This window comes from Octopus sinensis, linkage group LG1 (genome assembly GCF_006345805.1).
Source record: "Octopus sinensis linkage group LG1, ASM634580v1, whole genome shotgun sequence".
Classification (NCBI taxonomy): Eukaryota; Metazoa; Mollusca; class Cephalopoda; order Octopoda; family Octopodidae; genus Octopus; species Octopus sinensis.
In genome coordinates, this window is record NC_042997.1 from 188,620,441 (window position 1) to 188,639,352 (window position 18,912).

The 18,912-nt window shown below is 33.8% G+C and overlaps 1 protein-coding gene across 9 annotated transcripts in view; it reads right to left on the minus strand.

Moving 5' to 3' along the window:
- The window catches only part of LOC115219411 (zinc finger MIZ domain-containing protein 1), a 453,289-nt gene that overhangs the window by 226,706 nt on the left and 207,671 nt on the right, over positions 1-18,912 (minus strand). For all 9 annotated transcript variants that reach the window (XM_029789607.2, XM_029789592.2, XM_036507756.1 and 6 more), the window contains exon 5: positions 14,678-14,791. In XM_029789607.2, the coding sequence (XP_029645467.1) occupies positions 14,678-14,791 (114 nt within the window). The remainder of the gene's footprint in view (positions 1-14,677; positions 14,792-18,912) is intronic.

Below are 18,912 nucleotides of genomic sequence, written 5' to 3' on the forward strand. Positions count from 1 at the left end.
TACAGTTGATAAATCATTAACTACATGTGAGCTAAAACTGTAGATATCTGTCATTGTGATAACATTAACAGAAAAAAATAGCTGTGCAGATTTTAGTGAATAAACTATCCAAGCTAATCCTAATGTGTTGACTGAATATTTTAAGCCAATAATGATAATCATTATTGCAATGGCAATGATTGCTTTCACAGATATTTTTAGCCAATAAAATAAAACACAAATTAGTATTTTACAAACAATTTTACCACCACATTTCTTTATTTCTTTTTTCTCCTTTCTCTCTTTCCTCTCTCTCTCTCTCTCACACACACACTTTTAGACAAGAATAATTAAAAGATAATCTTTTGGTATCCTCTTGCAGTAAATGTCCCTAAAGTGATTTCATTTGATTTTTGGGTAGTTTAAACTTGAGAATTAAAGCATTTAAGACAGTTAGTCACACAGCAAAACAAATACATTTGAGCTCAAAATTATTGTTAAATGGTAGTCTGAGTAGATGAAGATTGACCACAAGACTAATAGAGTGAAATGTAACATTAGAGAGCAGTGAGCAGTGCTAAAAAAAGAATGACCAAAGACACAACAAAAGGAAGTCATATTACAACCTATTCTACTACAAACAGTATTGAAATTGAATATAAAAGCTTAGATGACAACAACAATGACAAAGATGATAGTGATAAAAAGAGATCACACAAGCCTGCTGCTTACAGCAGGTCTGAAGTGGGATCTATCTTTAGATTTGGACACTAGCAACTATAGTAACGCATTAACACTTTGGAAAAAAAAAATGTTTAATGTTGTTTCCAAAGCCAAACAGAAAAATCTGTTCTGGATCAATTTACTTTCTATTTGCAGTTAAAAGTAAACATCTTCACACAACCACTATATGATAATTGATGGTGTCTGTGTGTACATATATTTACACAGCCACATGCATGCGTGCGTGCATACACACACACACACACACACAAATCTGACAGACTGCAGCACTACATAATTCGCATAATGAAAATATTGCATAAAGTGAAACTATATGCTGGGTGATATATGCAAATGAGTGGTACTGGGTGTGCTGTCAACAAAAGCCTTTCATTCTCTCAGATAAATTTTTCTGTTTTTCTTTCTCGTTTCACAATCAATAACATGAATTCTTGGAGTAAATATTTTTTATGGCTGACTTATCCTAATGTGAAGAATTCAGTTTTGAAATAGGTGGGCTTATATATTTTCAGCAAGATCCAATAATATGCTTCGCCTGAGAGAAGAATGCAATATTTAAATTTTGACCTCACAACCTTCATGTCAAAGGCTAACCAACAATGTACTTTTATATATGAACAGAATAGTTCCAGGAGATTTCATGTGAGAATAGAAACTTTTGATATAATCAAAATTGAGCCAGCATGTAAAGAAAACAACCATCCTGATTTTCAAGGAAATCATAGTTAGAAATTATGATGTCCATAATTTTAACCAATTCTCACACTTTAGTGACAAAACTTCTACCTATCTGATACAGTGCACCAATCTCTGTCACTTTTAAACTTGCACAGCTACCAATGATTTCAGTAACTCATATGACTATATAACTTTACCACTATCATCATCATCATCATCGTTTAACGTCCGCTTTCCATGCTAGCATGGGTTGGACGATTTGACTGAGGACTGGCAAACCAGATGGCTGCACCAGGCTCCAATCTTGATTTGGCAGAGTTTCTACAGCTTGATGCCCTTCCTAACGCCAACCACTCCGAGAGTGTAGTGGGTGCTTTTACGTGCCACCGGCACAAGGGCCAGTCAGGCAGTAGTGGCAGCGGTCACTGAAAATTATTTTTTAATTTTTTTATCTATCACATTAAAAAAATATTCTGCCCCTTGAACACTGACTTTTCATACACACCAATATGAGAGAATATCTATGCAGTCAAATCTTCCTAAATTCACACCCTAACATTTTTTTCTAATGAGGAAACACTGGATAATATAGACGTAGATACACTAGGGATGATAAAAAACATAAAGCAATGGTTTTTTTTTTATTATTATAGATCTGTTCAATCAGCCAAACAACAACCAATTGATCAGAGGTTTAGTAACTCTATACAGGTTATACCAGTCTACAAACTAGCTTCATGACTAAGTTTAATGAAACTCTCTCAGCACATACTACATACAATATTCATTAGGACATCTACTTCCAAATGTTCAACAGCCAAGAATCCATTATATCAAAATGGTCTATATAAAAAAATATATATAATAAATTGGAAATTTTGTCCACTAACATTAGCAACTAGCCCTTTATTTATATCCAAAATTGCTACAAAGAGGCCATGCAAGAATTAAAGGTCCATTTATTCAGTGCATTATGGAAAACAAGACTTTCTTCTGTGACATCCAATAAAAATGAGGTTGTGATTAAAAATGTTAATTAAATGTTTCACTGAAATTGATATTTCTCTACCATAAATCTGCTGAAACAGTAGATATGGTCACTTTACAACTGCAATTACAACTTTAATTCTTTGCCTATTGTGATTTTAACAACTACTTTCTATTGTCCAGTCACACGTTTACTACTCCAAATTTACAATTTCAGCCATATCTTTGATCTGAGAGGGTATCATGTAATAACATGATATCCTTTTCACACACAATGATCTTTAAAAAATTAATTAAAGATATTAATAAAGTAGCAAAAATATACATTTAAAGGGGAAAAATTATTTATTGAGACAATAGCTCAATGGTAAGAAAATGAAAAGGAACCATCAGAGTATGTACAAATCTAATGATAATCCTCAAATTTGTTTCTTGTTATAAAGTTAACAAAATAGTTAGAGCGTAGCTATCTATTTGAAAATCAATATTTATATATTTATTATGCATCCATTCCTTTGTATTTATTTTTACAAGCACAAACATTGACAAAATACTTCGTTTTTCTGGATTGCATTAAAATAATAAATTATTTAACTACAAAATCAAATGATATAACAAAGCTCTTTACTCTTAAGACCAGCTTGATAAGCATGCACTTCTATAACAGTTTTTTTTATATATACAAGTAGTTAATGCATTTGTCAAGACTCAAATCAGATGTTCAATTTGTAGATTTTCAATTATAATTACATAGGATTTATTCAAAAGGAGGCAGACACCACATGGAACAAAAGAAGACAAGGAAATAATTCATATCTAACTTGTGTCATAGTTTGGGATGTATAAATGTAACATTCAAAAATATGCGTACAATTGTTTTCAATTGAAGCTGAAATATCAAATAGCTTCCCTCTCTTCTAAGTAACTAAAGGTTCTCAAAATTAAATTGCTTTTTTAAAAGTAGCTTTTGAAATATTTAAAATATACTGACACTACAAAAGGTTACTAGGAAAGAAAAAGATTAAGAAAAATAGAATATATTGAGTAATTAAGATTTAAGGATACTATTTAGTGATATACATAGTATAAATGGGAAAAATTAACTCCGTATAAATTCTCTAAATGTGATATCATCATTGTTTTAGCATTCACTTTTCCATGCTGGCATGGAAGGGTTTTTTTTTTTAATAACTATTTTAACGGCTGAATGCTCTTCCTGTTGAGAAAACCTTGTTTCCAAGTGTTGTAATATAATATTTTCCTTAGTTTTTAAAACAATGAACAGTGTAATGGCCAGGCAAGCCTTCATGAAAGATTGTGAACAATGACACGATATGGACAATGACTCCATCTTTAAATTGTACCAACATCATCATAAGAACACACACACGCCAAACCTCTTACAGCTTCTATCTACCAATTCTTCTCCAAGGCATTGGTTAACTCCAAGCCAAAATAGAAGACACCTGCCCACAGTTACATGCAGTGAGAATGAACTCTAAACCATGCTTGCACCTGATACAGCTATGCTTGCACACAGCCTTGCTTGCACCTGATATATTTGAAAGATAATTAGGTTCACTCAGCCTCTTTCAACAAGAGAAAAGGTGAATTAAAAATTCAAGCAAATTTCTAATATGATACTAGTAGTAATAGTAGTTAGTTGTTGCTGTACTGATGACACAACAATGGATATATGAAACAGTTAATGAATTCACACAAAATAATCTGTATCTGAAGCTGGTGCTTGTTAAAAGCTTATCATGGAATGATGAATGGAAAATGAATGACGTCCCTAAAAAGGTACGTGTGCAAGAAAGAGAGAGAGTAAGAGAAGTTTATAAAGATTTCTTTTGGGCAAGTACAGGGTCTTTTTTATTTTTATTTTCCTGAAAGGATATAGCAGATATAAATTAATTGTTATGTTACTGATAAAAGTTTGACATTAGAGCAGCAATTCTCAGGGATATACCAGCACCACCATCCCCCAACCTATAACACACACACACTTACACACAAGAAATATGAATGAAAGTTTTTGGCACCTTTCGTCCCCTTTGTTAATAAAACAACAAAATAGATTTTGCACCCTACATAATTCATCTTTCTCCACCAAAGTGTTTGATAAATTTAAAACCTTGGAACCCACCTTAATTTTATTAAGCCTGGCAAATCATCTGCCCATTTTCCAACCCCTACAGCCCCCACTCATACCTATGAAACACACAGCATTAGAAGTACAAGCTATAAAGCCTCCTACCCACTGGAATCTTAGGCATGGAGCATTACATTTCTAAAAGGAAGTACATAGTTAACAGATTTGATTCTAGTCAAAATCAGAAGTACAGGAGAAGACAACACTTTTCATACTAACTTACCTGAAACTACTTCTGACTCTATCCATGATACTAGAATTCAATGCTCATATCTAAATTGCAGTAGTTCCTTTATTATTTGATGTAAGAACCTTTTGATACGATATGTTCTAAAGACCAGCTTTATAATGACTAAGTTATTTTCCTAAATCCTCAATTATTCAAAAAAATTAATTGAGACACAGAGCCAATGTATTTCAATAGAAATATAGTCACAAAAGAATTAAGTATTTAGTGTGTTTAAATTCAGAAATGTGAGGTGAAAATTTGAAAGAATATAAATACTTTGTCGGCTCTCTTTGCTTTCTGCCAACTCTATTGACTTCAGTTTACATAAATATTAAATGAATTGGATTCTTCAGGGAAATCAGGGAAATATTAGATGAATGAGTAAAACAGAGATGCTTTAAGTCTGTCAATGACCGAGATGTTGCAGAATTGTCAATTTTTCTTTTGGCCATTACAGGCTAAAGCAATTACAGGTTGAATTCATTTGAAAACATCTTGAAAATACTGACCATCAACAATGTTGAAGGATTTAACAGATCAATAGCATTTGAATGCTGCTCCTTAAAAGCAGGAATGGAATTTGAGTAGTTTAGAAGATGAAAAGATTTGAAGTAATATGAATTGCTTTAGATACTGGAAACCTAGTGGAAGGCATTCTTGTTAGCATTTAGAGTTCTAAGTAGTGTTTGGCAGCTAGCAATTAAGAAGATTCTATCTAGAAAGCAAAACTAAAGTAAACTGAAAGGTAATATGAGGTACAATAATTCTTTATCTTTATTTGTTTATTCAACGATTTCAAAAAATAGCAAAAATTATTTTTAAAAAAAAACAGAGAATGGTTGCCAATTATCAGGAAGTTGGGTTAACTAACATTAGGTTTAATATCATGTAGAGTAATTGCCCAGCAAAAAAAGTATTCTATACTAAGAATTGCCTAAAACATTTCATTTCTATGAATTCTTTACAAGTTCAATTGTTTATATGCATTAAGTGCTTTTATCATGATATTAGCATGGATATGTAGATTGTTTTCTTGGGTTAGTGAATACTTTTAGTATTGCAGAAATATTATAGCTTTGATATGTATATGAGGTAATAGAAGTATAGTAAATGGCATGTTATTAATCAGTGTCTCAGACCTGCAGTTTCAAACTAATCCTTAATGAAGATAATCTACAGATCATAGATTATATCAATTAGACTATGCTAAAGGATAATATAATTAAACTCACAACTGAATTGGATTAGATAATAGATATCTTAAAATAATGAAACAGGATTTTGTAAAAGCAATTTACTTAAAAATTTTATAATTTCGGTAGTATGTATTTAGAGTAAATAGATTTATGCCAAAAAAACTTTCTATAAGATAGATTAAATTAGTTTGAAACTAAATCTTGTGCAGCTAAAACTTCTAAAATTAATTTGTTGGATCATAAAAGGAATTTTTTACTATTGAAATGATTATTTATACATACACTCTCTCTCTCTCTCTCCTCTCTCTCTCTCTCTCTCTCTCTCTCTCTCTCTCTCTCTGTATGTCTGTATAAACACACACATATACATACATACACATATATATATTATATACACACATATATATGCATACTCACATGCACATAGAAACTAAAATGTAAAGACAGGGATATATTATTCAGAATAATAATAATATAAATAATAATTTTTAAGACAGGAACAAAATTAGAAATCCGGGTGAAGAGGTTAATCAATAAAACTGACCCTGTACTTGACTGGTTCTTTATTTTATTAAACCCACATTTGAACCCAGAATACAAAAAGGCTAGAGTAAATTCTGGAAGATATTTTTTCTTATACTCAAACAATTTTGCCACCTTAACACCACAATAATTAATAATAACCCTTTCCTGCTAAAGGCACAAGGCCTGATATTTCGGAAGAGGGAACTAGTCGATTATGTTGACCCCAGTGTTTCACTGGTACTTAATTTATCGACCCTGAAAGGATGAAAGGCAAAGCCGACCATGGCAATACTTGAACTCAAAACATAAAGATGGATGGAATGCAGTTAAGTATTTTGCTCAGCATGCTGATGATCCAACCAGCTTGCAACCTTAATCATCATCATCATGGTTTAACGTCCACTTTCCATGCTAGCATGGGTTGGACGATTTGACTGAGGTCTGGCGAACCAGATGGCTGCACCAGACTCCAGTCTGATCTGGCAGAGTTTCTACAGCTTGATGCCCTTCCTAACGCCAACCACTCTGAGAGTGTAGTGGGTGCTTTTACATGCCACCGGTACAAGGGCCAGTCAGGCGGTACTGGCAACGGGCACGCTCAGATGAATAATAATAATAATAATAATAATAATAATAATAATATGCTTGTGTGTGTATTCCCAGTTAGTTTACTGTCAAGAGAATAAGTTGTTTTCACACCATCAGCAATCACACCAACAAAGACTCACAACTAAATAACTGTAGAATAGTATGTGTTGTACAGAAATATATAAAGAACAATATCAGGTAATGAGTGAGAAAAGCTGAAGAGGTCTGCCAATGTTCTGCAATGTCATAAGAAGGAAATTAAGCATGATAGCTTAGACTTTCTATCCTTGAGGCTAATAAGAAAGAGTCATAGAAATGATACTAGCAGAATGAAAATAGCTGTGAGAAAGTGGGGTTACCCATACTGAAACTGAAAGCTGTACAGTCAAAAGTAAGATGAAGGGTATGAAAGCAAAAAAAGCAGCTGGGCTATCAGAATAGTTGAAAATCTCAGCTAAGTAAAGCACAGATTATTCACTTACATAGTCATTAGTAGTATAGAAACATTCTATACCCAATGACTGGTATAACAGCCGCATCATCTACAAGGGTTAAGAAGATGCTCTAGAAAGAAACAGCTATAGGGGCATAAAACTGATGGACTAAATAATGAAAGTGATGAAATGCAGTTCAGCTTTGCACAAGGAGATGGTATAAAAAACCCTCTTCCAAACATTGAGTTTTTAGAAAACAGTAAGTGGTTCCAAACAGGAACTGCTTTCTATAGTTTGGTGGTCACTAAGAACACTGATTCACATGAGTCATGCAGGCCATTAAACGTGAGAAAAACATATATGCAATTGGAATATTATCATTACAACTATTATCATTGTTACTAAATAAACATAAAATAGACTAGATATGATAGAAACGAAAATATAGATAAATGAATCATAACGGTGTTTGCAAAGGAGTTCAAACCATAATTAACGAAGTGGCTTTTTTGAAATATGTAACAATGGTCACAATATGGAAGACTTAGAAAGAGAACTCTTGAAGAAGAGTGTGAAAAATCGAGTATAGGTTTGCTCACCTCGTAGATAAACACACAAAAGTTTGGCTGCAAACAAAACTAAGAGAAGAAAAAAAAGCTTACAACAGAATTTTTTCTGTAAACATTTGAATTTTGAGTAAGAATTGAGTCACAGCCACTCTAAAGCTTAGTAAGAATAAACAAACAGCTCTGAATACATAATTCACATTGTACCTATTTCCCTCCAAATATAATTTTTGGATTAGAAAAGCATACTGTGAATGCCTTTCTCTCTCTCTCTCTCTGATTGGGGCAGGGAGGTGGGGGGGGGAGAAATTGAGGAAAATTTTCTGATTTGAAAACTTATCTGATTTCCATAAGGAAATAAAATTTAAATTAAAATTCAATATTGTACTCTTGAGATCAATTTAGATCAAAATACACATATGCAACTGGACTGCTACTGCTACTACCACTACTAAATAAATAAATAAATAAATAACAAAAATTACAAAAATCAAGGCAAGACAGATGAATCGATTGCAATAATGTTCAGAAAGGAGTCCCAGCCATTATCAATGTGATACAGTGGATATAACATGGATAACATAGAAGGTGATGGTTCAAATGAAAATTAAAAAAAAAAAATAATAAATGCCTCACTCACCCAGAAGATTTTGCACATACAATGTGGTTGTAATTAAAACCAAAGAAAAAATGATTGGGTACATTTAATATTCTCTCTCTCTCTCTATATATATATATATACATATATATATCATCATCATCATCGTTTAATGTCCGCTTTCCATGCTAGCATGGGTTGGACGGTTCAACTGGGGTCTGGGAAGCCAGAAGGCTGCACCAGGCCCAGTCTGATCTGGCAGTGTTTCTACAGCTGGATGCCCTTCCTAACGCCAACCACTCCGTGAGTGTAGTGGGTACTTTTTACATGCCAGACGAGGCTGGCAAACGGCCATGATCACAAGGCTGGCAAAAGGCCACGATCACAAAGCTGGCAAACGGCCACGATCACAAGGCTGGCAAACGGCGTGTGTGTGTATAGACAGACAGATGGACAGCTATGTCTTTTCTGATTTGAAAAAACCTAACTGATTCCCCTATGTAAATTAAATTAAAGCTCAACACTGCACTGGTGAAGTCGGCTAGGTCAAAATACATATTGTAATTGGAATGTTCATTTGTATCATTACCTCCTAAATAAATATGTAAATACAGACTCAATTCTTTCCCTTACAAAAGACAATGGATGAACCAATGAAAGTGAAGAGTGTAAAGGAATCCCTGCCAGTTTTTGAAATATGTGACAGTGAACATAACAAGAACAACTTAGGTGATGGCCTAAAGAAGAATACAAAAAGAAATTTGCAAAAATATTATAAAACAAATATGAAAAAATGATATCACACAATTCTCTCCCTTATAAAAGAAAAAAATGAAACAACCGGGATGATGCTAAGGAGCTTCAAGCATTCAAAATGTGTGATGATGGTCACAATACAAAACACCTTAGAAGGGGATGATCTGAAGAAGAACACAGCAAAGTGTATATTTTGCTTGCAAAGTCAGTATATACACTCAAAGTATGGCTGCAGCGAAAACCAAAAGAGAAAAGTTGTTTTTAAAAAAAGGAAAAATTTCCATAAACATTTGAATTTCAAATGTATGTTACACCCACACAGAGGCAATTAAACAGATACAAATGCTTGGGCATACATGCATGCATGTGTTTGTGCATGCATGCATGCATGCATGCATATACATATGTGCATGCACACAATTTAGCAAAGAAAATACAGACCATGATCAAGGTTGAATCAAATTCACACCTTTCAGGTTCTATCATTATACTCTATCATGAATTTTAATTTAACTGCAGGCAATTCAAGTTTCAAATGGAACTTTTACATGCTTCTAAATGTATCGCATGGAATTTTTTAAAAAAGAAAAAACTTTCTTTAACAAATCTCCTGTCTACTTCCTAAACAAGCAAGGAACAGAAAAAAAAAAACTGGCTAGTTCATTTTCTTTTACTTTCTTCTACATTAAGACTTGAAGGCACTTTTAAAAATATATTTTAATTAATCAATCATCTACAGGTAAAGATTAAATCAGACATAAATAGGAGTATATATATATATATTAAAGTTAGAGAAATATTTTAAAGGGAAAAATTTGACAAGTCAGTCAGTCACCAGCTGACACTCGCTGATGATACATCGGAAGAGGCCAGGGAACAGAAGAAAGAAGAAGAAAGAAGACATGCACCCAACACCAGAGCTGAAGACACCTCCAAAAGGGGGGCCCTGACATGTCAAAACGGTAGAGGAGTAGGGGCCGAAACCAGACATGGTTCCTCCTGATGATGTCTTGAGCTAACTGGATCCTATAAAGGAGCTGTTGTGGTAGCAGACCACGAAACACGGTTGTAATTCCTCCTGGTTTTAGTTATAGGACCGAGGCCATACTGGAGCACTTTCAAGGTATTTTAGTCAATCATACTGATCCACATACTTATTTCAATCAGGTATTTATTTTGTCATGCTCTATTTTTCAAACTGCTAAGTTACAAGATATTGGAAAATACAGGATAAACAGCAATATTTTCTAGACTTGCGTAAACACACACACACACACACACACACACACACACACACACACACACACACACACACACACACACACAAGCCATCTGTCCCTCACAATATTAAATAACTTGGTAGCCTGAATCATGCTTTCATTAATTGGTTTGATCACAAACAGGCACTAACACCCTCGCAGACCCCCTTCCACCCCTTGATCCAGCAAAACATCCCAGGATGTAACATATGGAAGATCAGACAGCTAGCTGATACAACCTTGAAAGAATAAAAAGCAAAATAAAGACAGCCTTGGCAAGATTTGAACTCAGAGTGACAGCTGGAACAGATGTCACAATGCAGTCTATCTGACACTCTAACAACTATGCCAACTGACCACTGTACCATGGGTTTCTGTACAGTTTCCATTAACTAAATTCTGCTCATAAGACATTGGTCAGGCCTAGCCTGTAGTAGTAGAAGTAGTAGGATCAGATCATGAGTAAACTTTTTAACCAAATACTTATACTTCTCGATTCTGACTTCAATTCAGATTAATCAACTGGTGACACGTAAAAGCACCAACCAACCGTGGCCATTTGCCAGCCTCCTCTGGCCCCTGTGCCGGTGGCACATAAAAAGCACCCACTACACTTATGGAGTGGTTGGCGTTAGGAAGGGCATCCAGCTGTAGAAACACTGCCAGATCAGACTGGAGCCTGGTGCAGCCTCCTGGCTTCCTAGATCCCCAGTCAAACTGTCCAACCCATGCTAGCATGGAAAACGGACATTAAACGATGATGATGATAATGATGATGTAATGCTTATTTATTCACATTGTTTTGAATTAATCATGCATTGTTTCACAGCTTCAAGATTTTGACAATAAGATTGCTAATTTTCAAAATGTTATCATAGATTATGCATGAGAAGCCAAAATTGACCAGTTTGAACATAAAACAAGGTAGAATATTTGGGCTGGGTATGACTGGTCCAAACACTAAAGGGTTACGTTAATCCTATTTCTCAAATATGACATTATAAACCCTGACTTGATCGAAGAGTTTATTAATTCAATTCCCTCTCAACTTGTATGATAACTTTTCACTTTTTTGTCTTCAAATAAAATCCATAACCTAATCATAAATTATATCCCCATGCAACTATTTGCAATTTCCAATGGGATTAGGAGAGGGGCTTGAAAAATAGAAAAAGAAAGACAGTAATGTTTATGAAATAGAAGAAAAGAGCTGACATTCTTGTGTGTTTAAGAAGCTCTTTCCACAACCAAGTGGTTCTGGGTTCAATGCCACTGTGTGGTATCTTAGACAACTGTCATCTATTCTAGCCTCATGTTAACCAATGGTTTATGAGTTCAATGTGGTAAATGTGCATGCGTGCGTGCGTGTGTTTTATGCTTCATCGTCATCAAATGTCTATTTTTAATGCTCATATGGGTGGAGTTATTTCAGGCAGATTTTCTAAGACCAGATGCCCTGATTCCAAGTAAGGTAATATTTCCCCCATGATCAGATGAACTGAATAACACTGCTTGTATGACAGTGACATTCATTTACAATGATCACACATGAAGACAAGGGGAGACACACACACACACACACACACACACACACACACACACACACACACACACACAACAGGCTTCTTTCAGTTTCCATCCACCAAATCCATTCATATAAGGCTTTGGTTGGCCTAGGACAATAACAAAAGACCCTTGCCCAAGATGCCACACAGTGGAACTGAACCCAAAACCATGTGGTTGAGAAGCAAACTTCTTACCACACAGCTATGCCTGTGCCTATAATGTAAAATAGTACATAGAGTTGTGTACTTTTAGGTTAAAATGTAACTTAGTCATATGATAACTAGAAATCAATAAAATATGAGACTGAAATAAGTACTGTTGTTGGTACAATTGACTAAAATCCTTTGAAGGTGGTGTCCAAGCACTGACACGGTCTAATGACTAAAAAGAGTGAAATAGTATCTATTACTTAAAAAAGTATAGTTGTAAAAATAACTATATTTTTCAAAACTGCAGTAACACATCTATCTACATGTAGTTAAGCATAGAAACGGTAATTTCAAAGTGCTTTTTACAAAGGAATATTAATATTCCAGTTGATGACAATAACAATGGTAATAGATACAATATCAATTTAAATGGACATGTTGTTGCTTTTACTCCATCTACTACACAGAAAATTACTTTGCTTTTAATTTTTACATTGTTAAAATAAATCAATGAAGCTAATTTTGGTCTTATCACATTTATAAATTAGATTAACATTAAAAGCAATTAGTGAGTGTTAAATTGACAATTTTTCAGTAGAAATTTGTTTCATAGAAGAGTTATGTATGAATGATAAGTTGACAAATTAAAAAGACATTTCCTCAAAAACATAGCATATTTCCTTCATGTAATATTTTTGTAATTAACAATGATTAAAAATCATCCATAAATGTAACTTCCTTTTAAAAAATAAAATAAAATTTGCTTTGAATAGTAAGAATATATTTAAAATTAAAATATCAGAGAGAAATTACAAACATATGAAGAGAGTATAAACATTATTTTCAATCAAATACTTTTTTTTTTACTATCTATAAAATGTTCTTTTTTTTACATATTTGTCAGGTTAAATAGCATATTTTTTTCTTTTTCTTATTTCTTAAAGTGATTTTACATCCATTTTCCAAGCAAGCATGGGTAAACTGACATTTTTTAAAAGTTGGATATCAATCCACCTTCTTCACCTACTATTTATTCTTGGGAGGGCTGTTGGAGTAGAGTCCTCAAGCACTTCTTCCATAGGATCCTATCAGAAGTAACTATCATGGCATTTTCCAGCTGGATTCTCAAGCATGAACAACTGAGACTATAGATATTATCCAACCATCCCGTTCTTGATCTACCCTTAGATCTGCCAGTTCGCTTGGCTTGAAAATTCTGTCTTGCGCTTCTTTCTTATAACATTCTGATCACATGTTTCCAGTACTAGTGCTGTAACCTCTCAATGCAGAGAAGTAGCAGCTCAATCTGGAGAGCCTTCCTAATTTCTGAGCTGTGCAGCCAGAGAAGCAATGTTACTCCAAAGATTCTTTAGAGTAACAGAACCCAATTATGACTGCTTGTATACACAATACTACTCATTTTGTCATTACCCAACATTCATGACTATAGGGGAGGATAGACACACAAACTGAATTGAAGACAGCATGTTTGGCTTTTTTATCAACCTCTCCTCTGCTGAGGATCAAATGCTGGCACTGGTACATTACTCTGCCAGTGCCTGCAATTTCTGCATCCAATTCAGCCTCCTTGCTTCCTTTAGATATTGAAGTATAAATTATTGAAGTTAATTTTCACTGCTAAATGTCTTTTCATTAACTAATGATGCTTTTATAGAATGACAGTAACATCTACTTTCCATCCAAGCAAATGACTGCAAACCTCACAGATATTGTTTAAAAAAGCTGTATTTTATGCTTTAACTCTTTTAGCATTCACATTATTCTATCAAAAGTAATGCTTCTTTATCCACATTGTTTTGAATTAATCATGCATTATCTTGTAGCTTTGAGATTTTGATGAGGCAACTGTTAATTTTTAGAATGACATTATAGGATTGGTGTGAGAGGCCAGATCGGGCCACTTTGTACATAAAACAGGTAGATTATTTTGGCTGGATATGGCCAGTTTAACCCTGTAGCATTCACATTATTTTTGTCAAAAGTAATGCTTACTTATTCACATTGTTTTAAATTAATCATACATTATCTTGTAGCTTTGAGATTTTGATGAGGCAATTGTTAATTTTTTAGAATGACATTGAAGGGCAGAATTGAGAAACCAAATCTGGCCAATTTGAATGTAAAACAAGCAGACTATTTTGGCCGGATATGACCAGTTTAACAACTAAAGGGTTAAATGCCAAAAGGTTAAAACAATATCTTCCTCTTTTTACTACAACCTTTTAATACAAAATTTGTAATACTTACAGTTAAACAACCCATCAGACCATTTTCAAATGGTCTCTGGAAAGCTCTGGTGTCAGAGCACCATTCTAGTAGTTCTCGAGCAGCACTTTGAAAACCTGATGTAGAGGCCAGTTGCTGAGAAAAGAAATAAAGAAATTTTAATTGAAACTCTAAAAACCAAAAGGAAAAAAAACGTTTACACATTTAAAGCTGGAGATTAGCATATTAGTTTATCAATGACAGGACTCTTAATTACAACGTGTCAATGTGTCGTGAGCTTGTGTTTGTGTTATGTCTGACTAGCATTGAACAACAGCTTGTGGATATGGCATATACATAGTAAGACAAAGTCTACATTAAGAGCAAAGAAAAGACTACCCTCAGAACCCTACACTGGCAAAACGTTTTCCAGGAATGGCAGGGAATAGAATAGTATCAAGTGTTTGTTCTAGGTCAAAAATACAGGGACATTCTTAGGTGGTATCCATGTTGATCTTCAAAACAGAAAGTGGACATATAACATGTATCCCTATTATATACAGTAATCCTTCACCATATCACAGTTTATTATTTAAGCTTATGTCAAGTCCTCCCTCAGTAGTGTTGTTTTGCATTTATAATAAAATAAATATAAATAAATTAGAAAAATAATAATAAAAATATACAGTACAGTACTGTTTCTACTTTGCGGATTTTCCCCTATTGCAGAGGGCTTTGGAATGTAACACCCACGATAGTCGAGGGATTACTGTATGTAGATTATCACTGAATAGCCATGGAAGAGGCAATGAAGACATTTCAACATAAAAATTTTTTTAAATATTATGCTAATAATTAGTATATATAAATTTCTTTCAAACATTTGAGAGGGAGAGGGAGGGAGGGAGGGAGACAGAGAGACAGAGACAGACAAGAATGGGAGAAATAAGAACATACTTCTGACCACAGAATATGGGCTGACAACAAAATATACTTTTTATATTATCCATGACGCTTTAAACAACATGGAAGAAAAGACAATGGCGTAATTCTGTTTCTAAACGACACCTTTAAAAATACTTTCATAATACTTAAAAAGGCCCAACTATCATCTTCCAGATTATTTCAACACTAGGAACTCAAAACAAAAGTTGGCATTTGTAAGTCTGCTGCTTATAATAGATATACTACACTAAAATGAAAAGTGATGCAAAAACTCTTCAATTGTATTATTTCTTCATGGTGTTTATTATTTCTTCATGGTGTTATTGAAGATAATTCTGCAATGTAAATGTGCTAATCCTTCCTCCATTAAGAGAATGAAATGGTAATATGTAAAATTACTAATTGTAAAATGACGTTTGTGAGTATTAAGCTACCCACAAACATTAACACAAAACATGAATTTTATGTACATTATTTGCAATGGACAGATAAGTGTCCTCATCTTGTTTGTTGTTACCACAACATTTCAGTTGATATACTCTCCAGCCTTCATCAGGTGGAATTTTGAACCCAACCCTTTATTTGACTAACGGGGTACTCTGTTCCCATTCCTAAAGTATTCCTTTTTTGCTGATGTTATTTTTTCTGTTGATATTATTTCCCAAGTCCCTGACTGGCACTGAACTCAGAATCCAAGGGTTAGTAGCCTGTGCTCTTATCCACTATGCTATATGCCCATAGGCAATTATAGAGTGAATTATAGAATGTATTAAGAAAAGATAAAATATTAGGTTTATAAGCCCAAAATTTCACTCTATAATTACAGGCATACAGCATAGTAGATAAGAGCACAGGCTACTAACCCTTGGATTCCAAGTTCAATCTCAGGCTTGAGAAATGATATCAACAGAAAAAATAACATCAGCAAAAAAAAAAAAACCCTTAGGAATGAGAACAGAGTACCCCATTAGTCAACTAAAGGGTTAGGTTTGAAATTCCACCAGTACACCTGATGAAGGCTGGAGAGTAAGTACTTCAGCTGAAATGTTGTAGTAACAACAGGGTGAGGACACCTATCTGTCCATTGTAAATAATGTACATAGTTCCTATCTCAAAAATATAGAGTAGTATGAATTTTATGGATTTCTAGATTAATAAAATAATTAATATAACAGTAAATGAAAAGAGTTTATCTTAACTAATTATTATCATTACAAGGGGGTGGTAGACTGGCAGAATATAGGTAGAACCAGTAGAACAATGAGAGCAATATGCTTTGCATATTATTATTATTATTATTATTATTATTATTATTATTATTATATGTATGTGTTATTTTACTGGCATTATATAAATAAGTTTCATGAAACAAGCTCCACCCCATTTTTTTTTCTATAGACAGTTAGCCTTCTCATTGTAAGCAATTTTTCTTGAGAATGAGAGAAATAAAGATAGAGACAGACAGACAGACAGGCAGGCAGAGACAAAAATGGACAGACAGACAGGCAGGGACAAAAATGGACAGGCAGACAGGCAGACAAACAGAGACAGAGAGAGACAAAGAATAGCTTTAGAAAGATTTATTTATTTGCCAAAAGACTTTGTAGGTGACCTTTTTTTTTTTTTTTTCACACTATGTACCCTACTTACCTTTAACAGTATTATGTTAAACCACCAGATCTGATTTACTACTGTACTCCAGCCCACCTAACATGAGACTTTCTTCTTAAAGATCAGTGTGTGTATGCGTGTGCAGGCTTTGCTCATAGGAACTCCACTTTGAGGGAAAAAAGAAAGAAAATAAAAAACCTGCTCTAACTAGATAATCTGGAATAACAAGATATCTTCTACAAGACTAGGTTAGAACACAATTGAAATGAGTCCTTCCCCACCTCTTTTTTCTTTTTTATCACAACACTAAAGATACCAAGAAGTCTAGGTCAACCATTCCCAAAATGTGTACCTCCCACAACTTCCTAGACACTAAGTTTGGTTCACAGTGTGTCCTACCCTTCCAGTTAAAAGCTTTATCCAGAATAACAGTTGGCAAGAATATGGACAACAAAATTCGAAAACATAACAATTAAAATTGAACATTCATTTCACAATACATAATAATAATAATAATATAATTGCAAATATTTAGATTAATCAATTTAACAAAATCAACCAACTTATTAATCCATACATGCTTTTTTAAATTTTTTTAGTGAGCAGGGTTGACCGTTATTTAATGCTATCAGTCTTACACATATCATTTAACATCTATTTTGCTGTTCAGTCAATCTACAATGTCATCATGGAGTAAAAAGAATGAAGATATTCAGTACCAAAGTTCATCAACTGAAAATCTTCAGTAACTTAGCACAGTAACTTAGTCTATTGCCTTTCCTAGGAAACAACTCTGGTTTCTTTTTCCTATACTGACTCTAATAATTCTTTCTAATATAAGCACAAAGCCTAAAATTTTAGCAGATGGAGATAGTCAATTTCATTGACCCCAGTGCCCAACTAATATTTATTTTATGGACTCCAAAAGGATAAAAGACAAAGTCAACCTCAGCAGAATTTGAGCTTTGAATAGAATGTAAAGCTAGAAGAAATGCTAACAAATCTGCTAACTCACTGCTGGCTAACCCTAATAATAATAAAACCAATCATTTCTAACACTAGTACAAGACCAAATATTAGACAGACTAACAGACAGGCAGAGAGAGAGAGAGAGAGAGAGAGAGAGAGAGAGAGAGAGAGAGAGTAATTGATTACATCAACCTTTTTGGCTTCAATGGTACATATTTTATAAACTCCAGCAAGAGTAAAGGCAAATATCAACCACAATATGAACTGAATTCATAAACTACTGGATTTAACTGAAGATATTTTGCTCCACCATATCTGTTATCTACCAATCTAGGTACTAGTTTTGGCCAAGACCAGCAATTCTGAGGGAAGGGGAAAGTTGATTACATCGGCCCCAGTACTTGACTGGTACTTTTTATTAGACAGGATAAAAGGTAAAGTTGGCCATTGTAGAATAAGAACTCAGAATGCAAAAGCCAAAGCAAACGCAGCTAAGCATTTCGTCCAATCTGCTAATGATTCTGCCAGCTTGCCACATTCATAAAAAACTAGCAGATATGGTCTTAACACCATAGATCTAAAGCAAAGAAATGAAGGTACTTATTTCAGGTTTATCAACTAACATTTTAATTGCTATTTACTTAGCATAGTATATTAAATCAATGGAAACACTAAATATTAATATTTCCAGAAAACTTTGTATAAAATTTTAAGCAATATGCAAAATGACTTTTCAAAACTACTTCAGATAT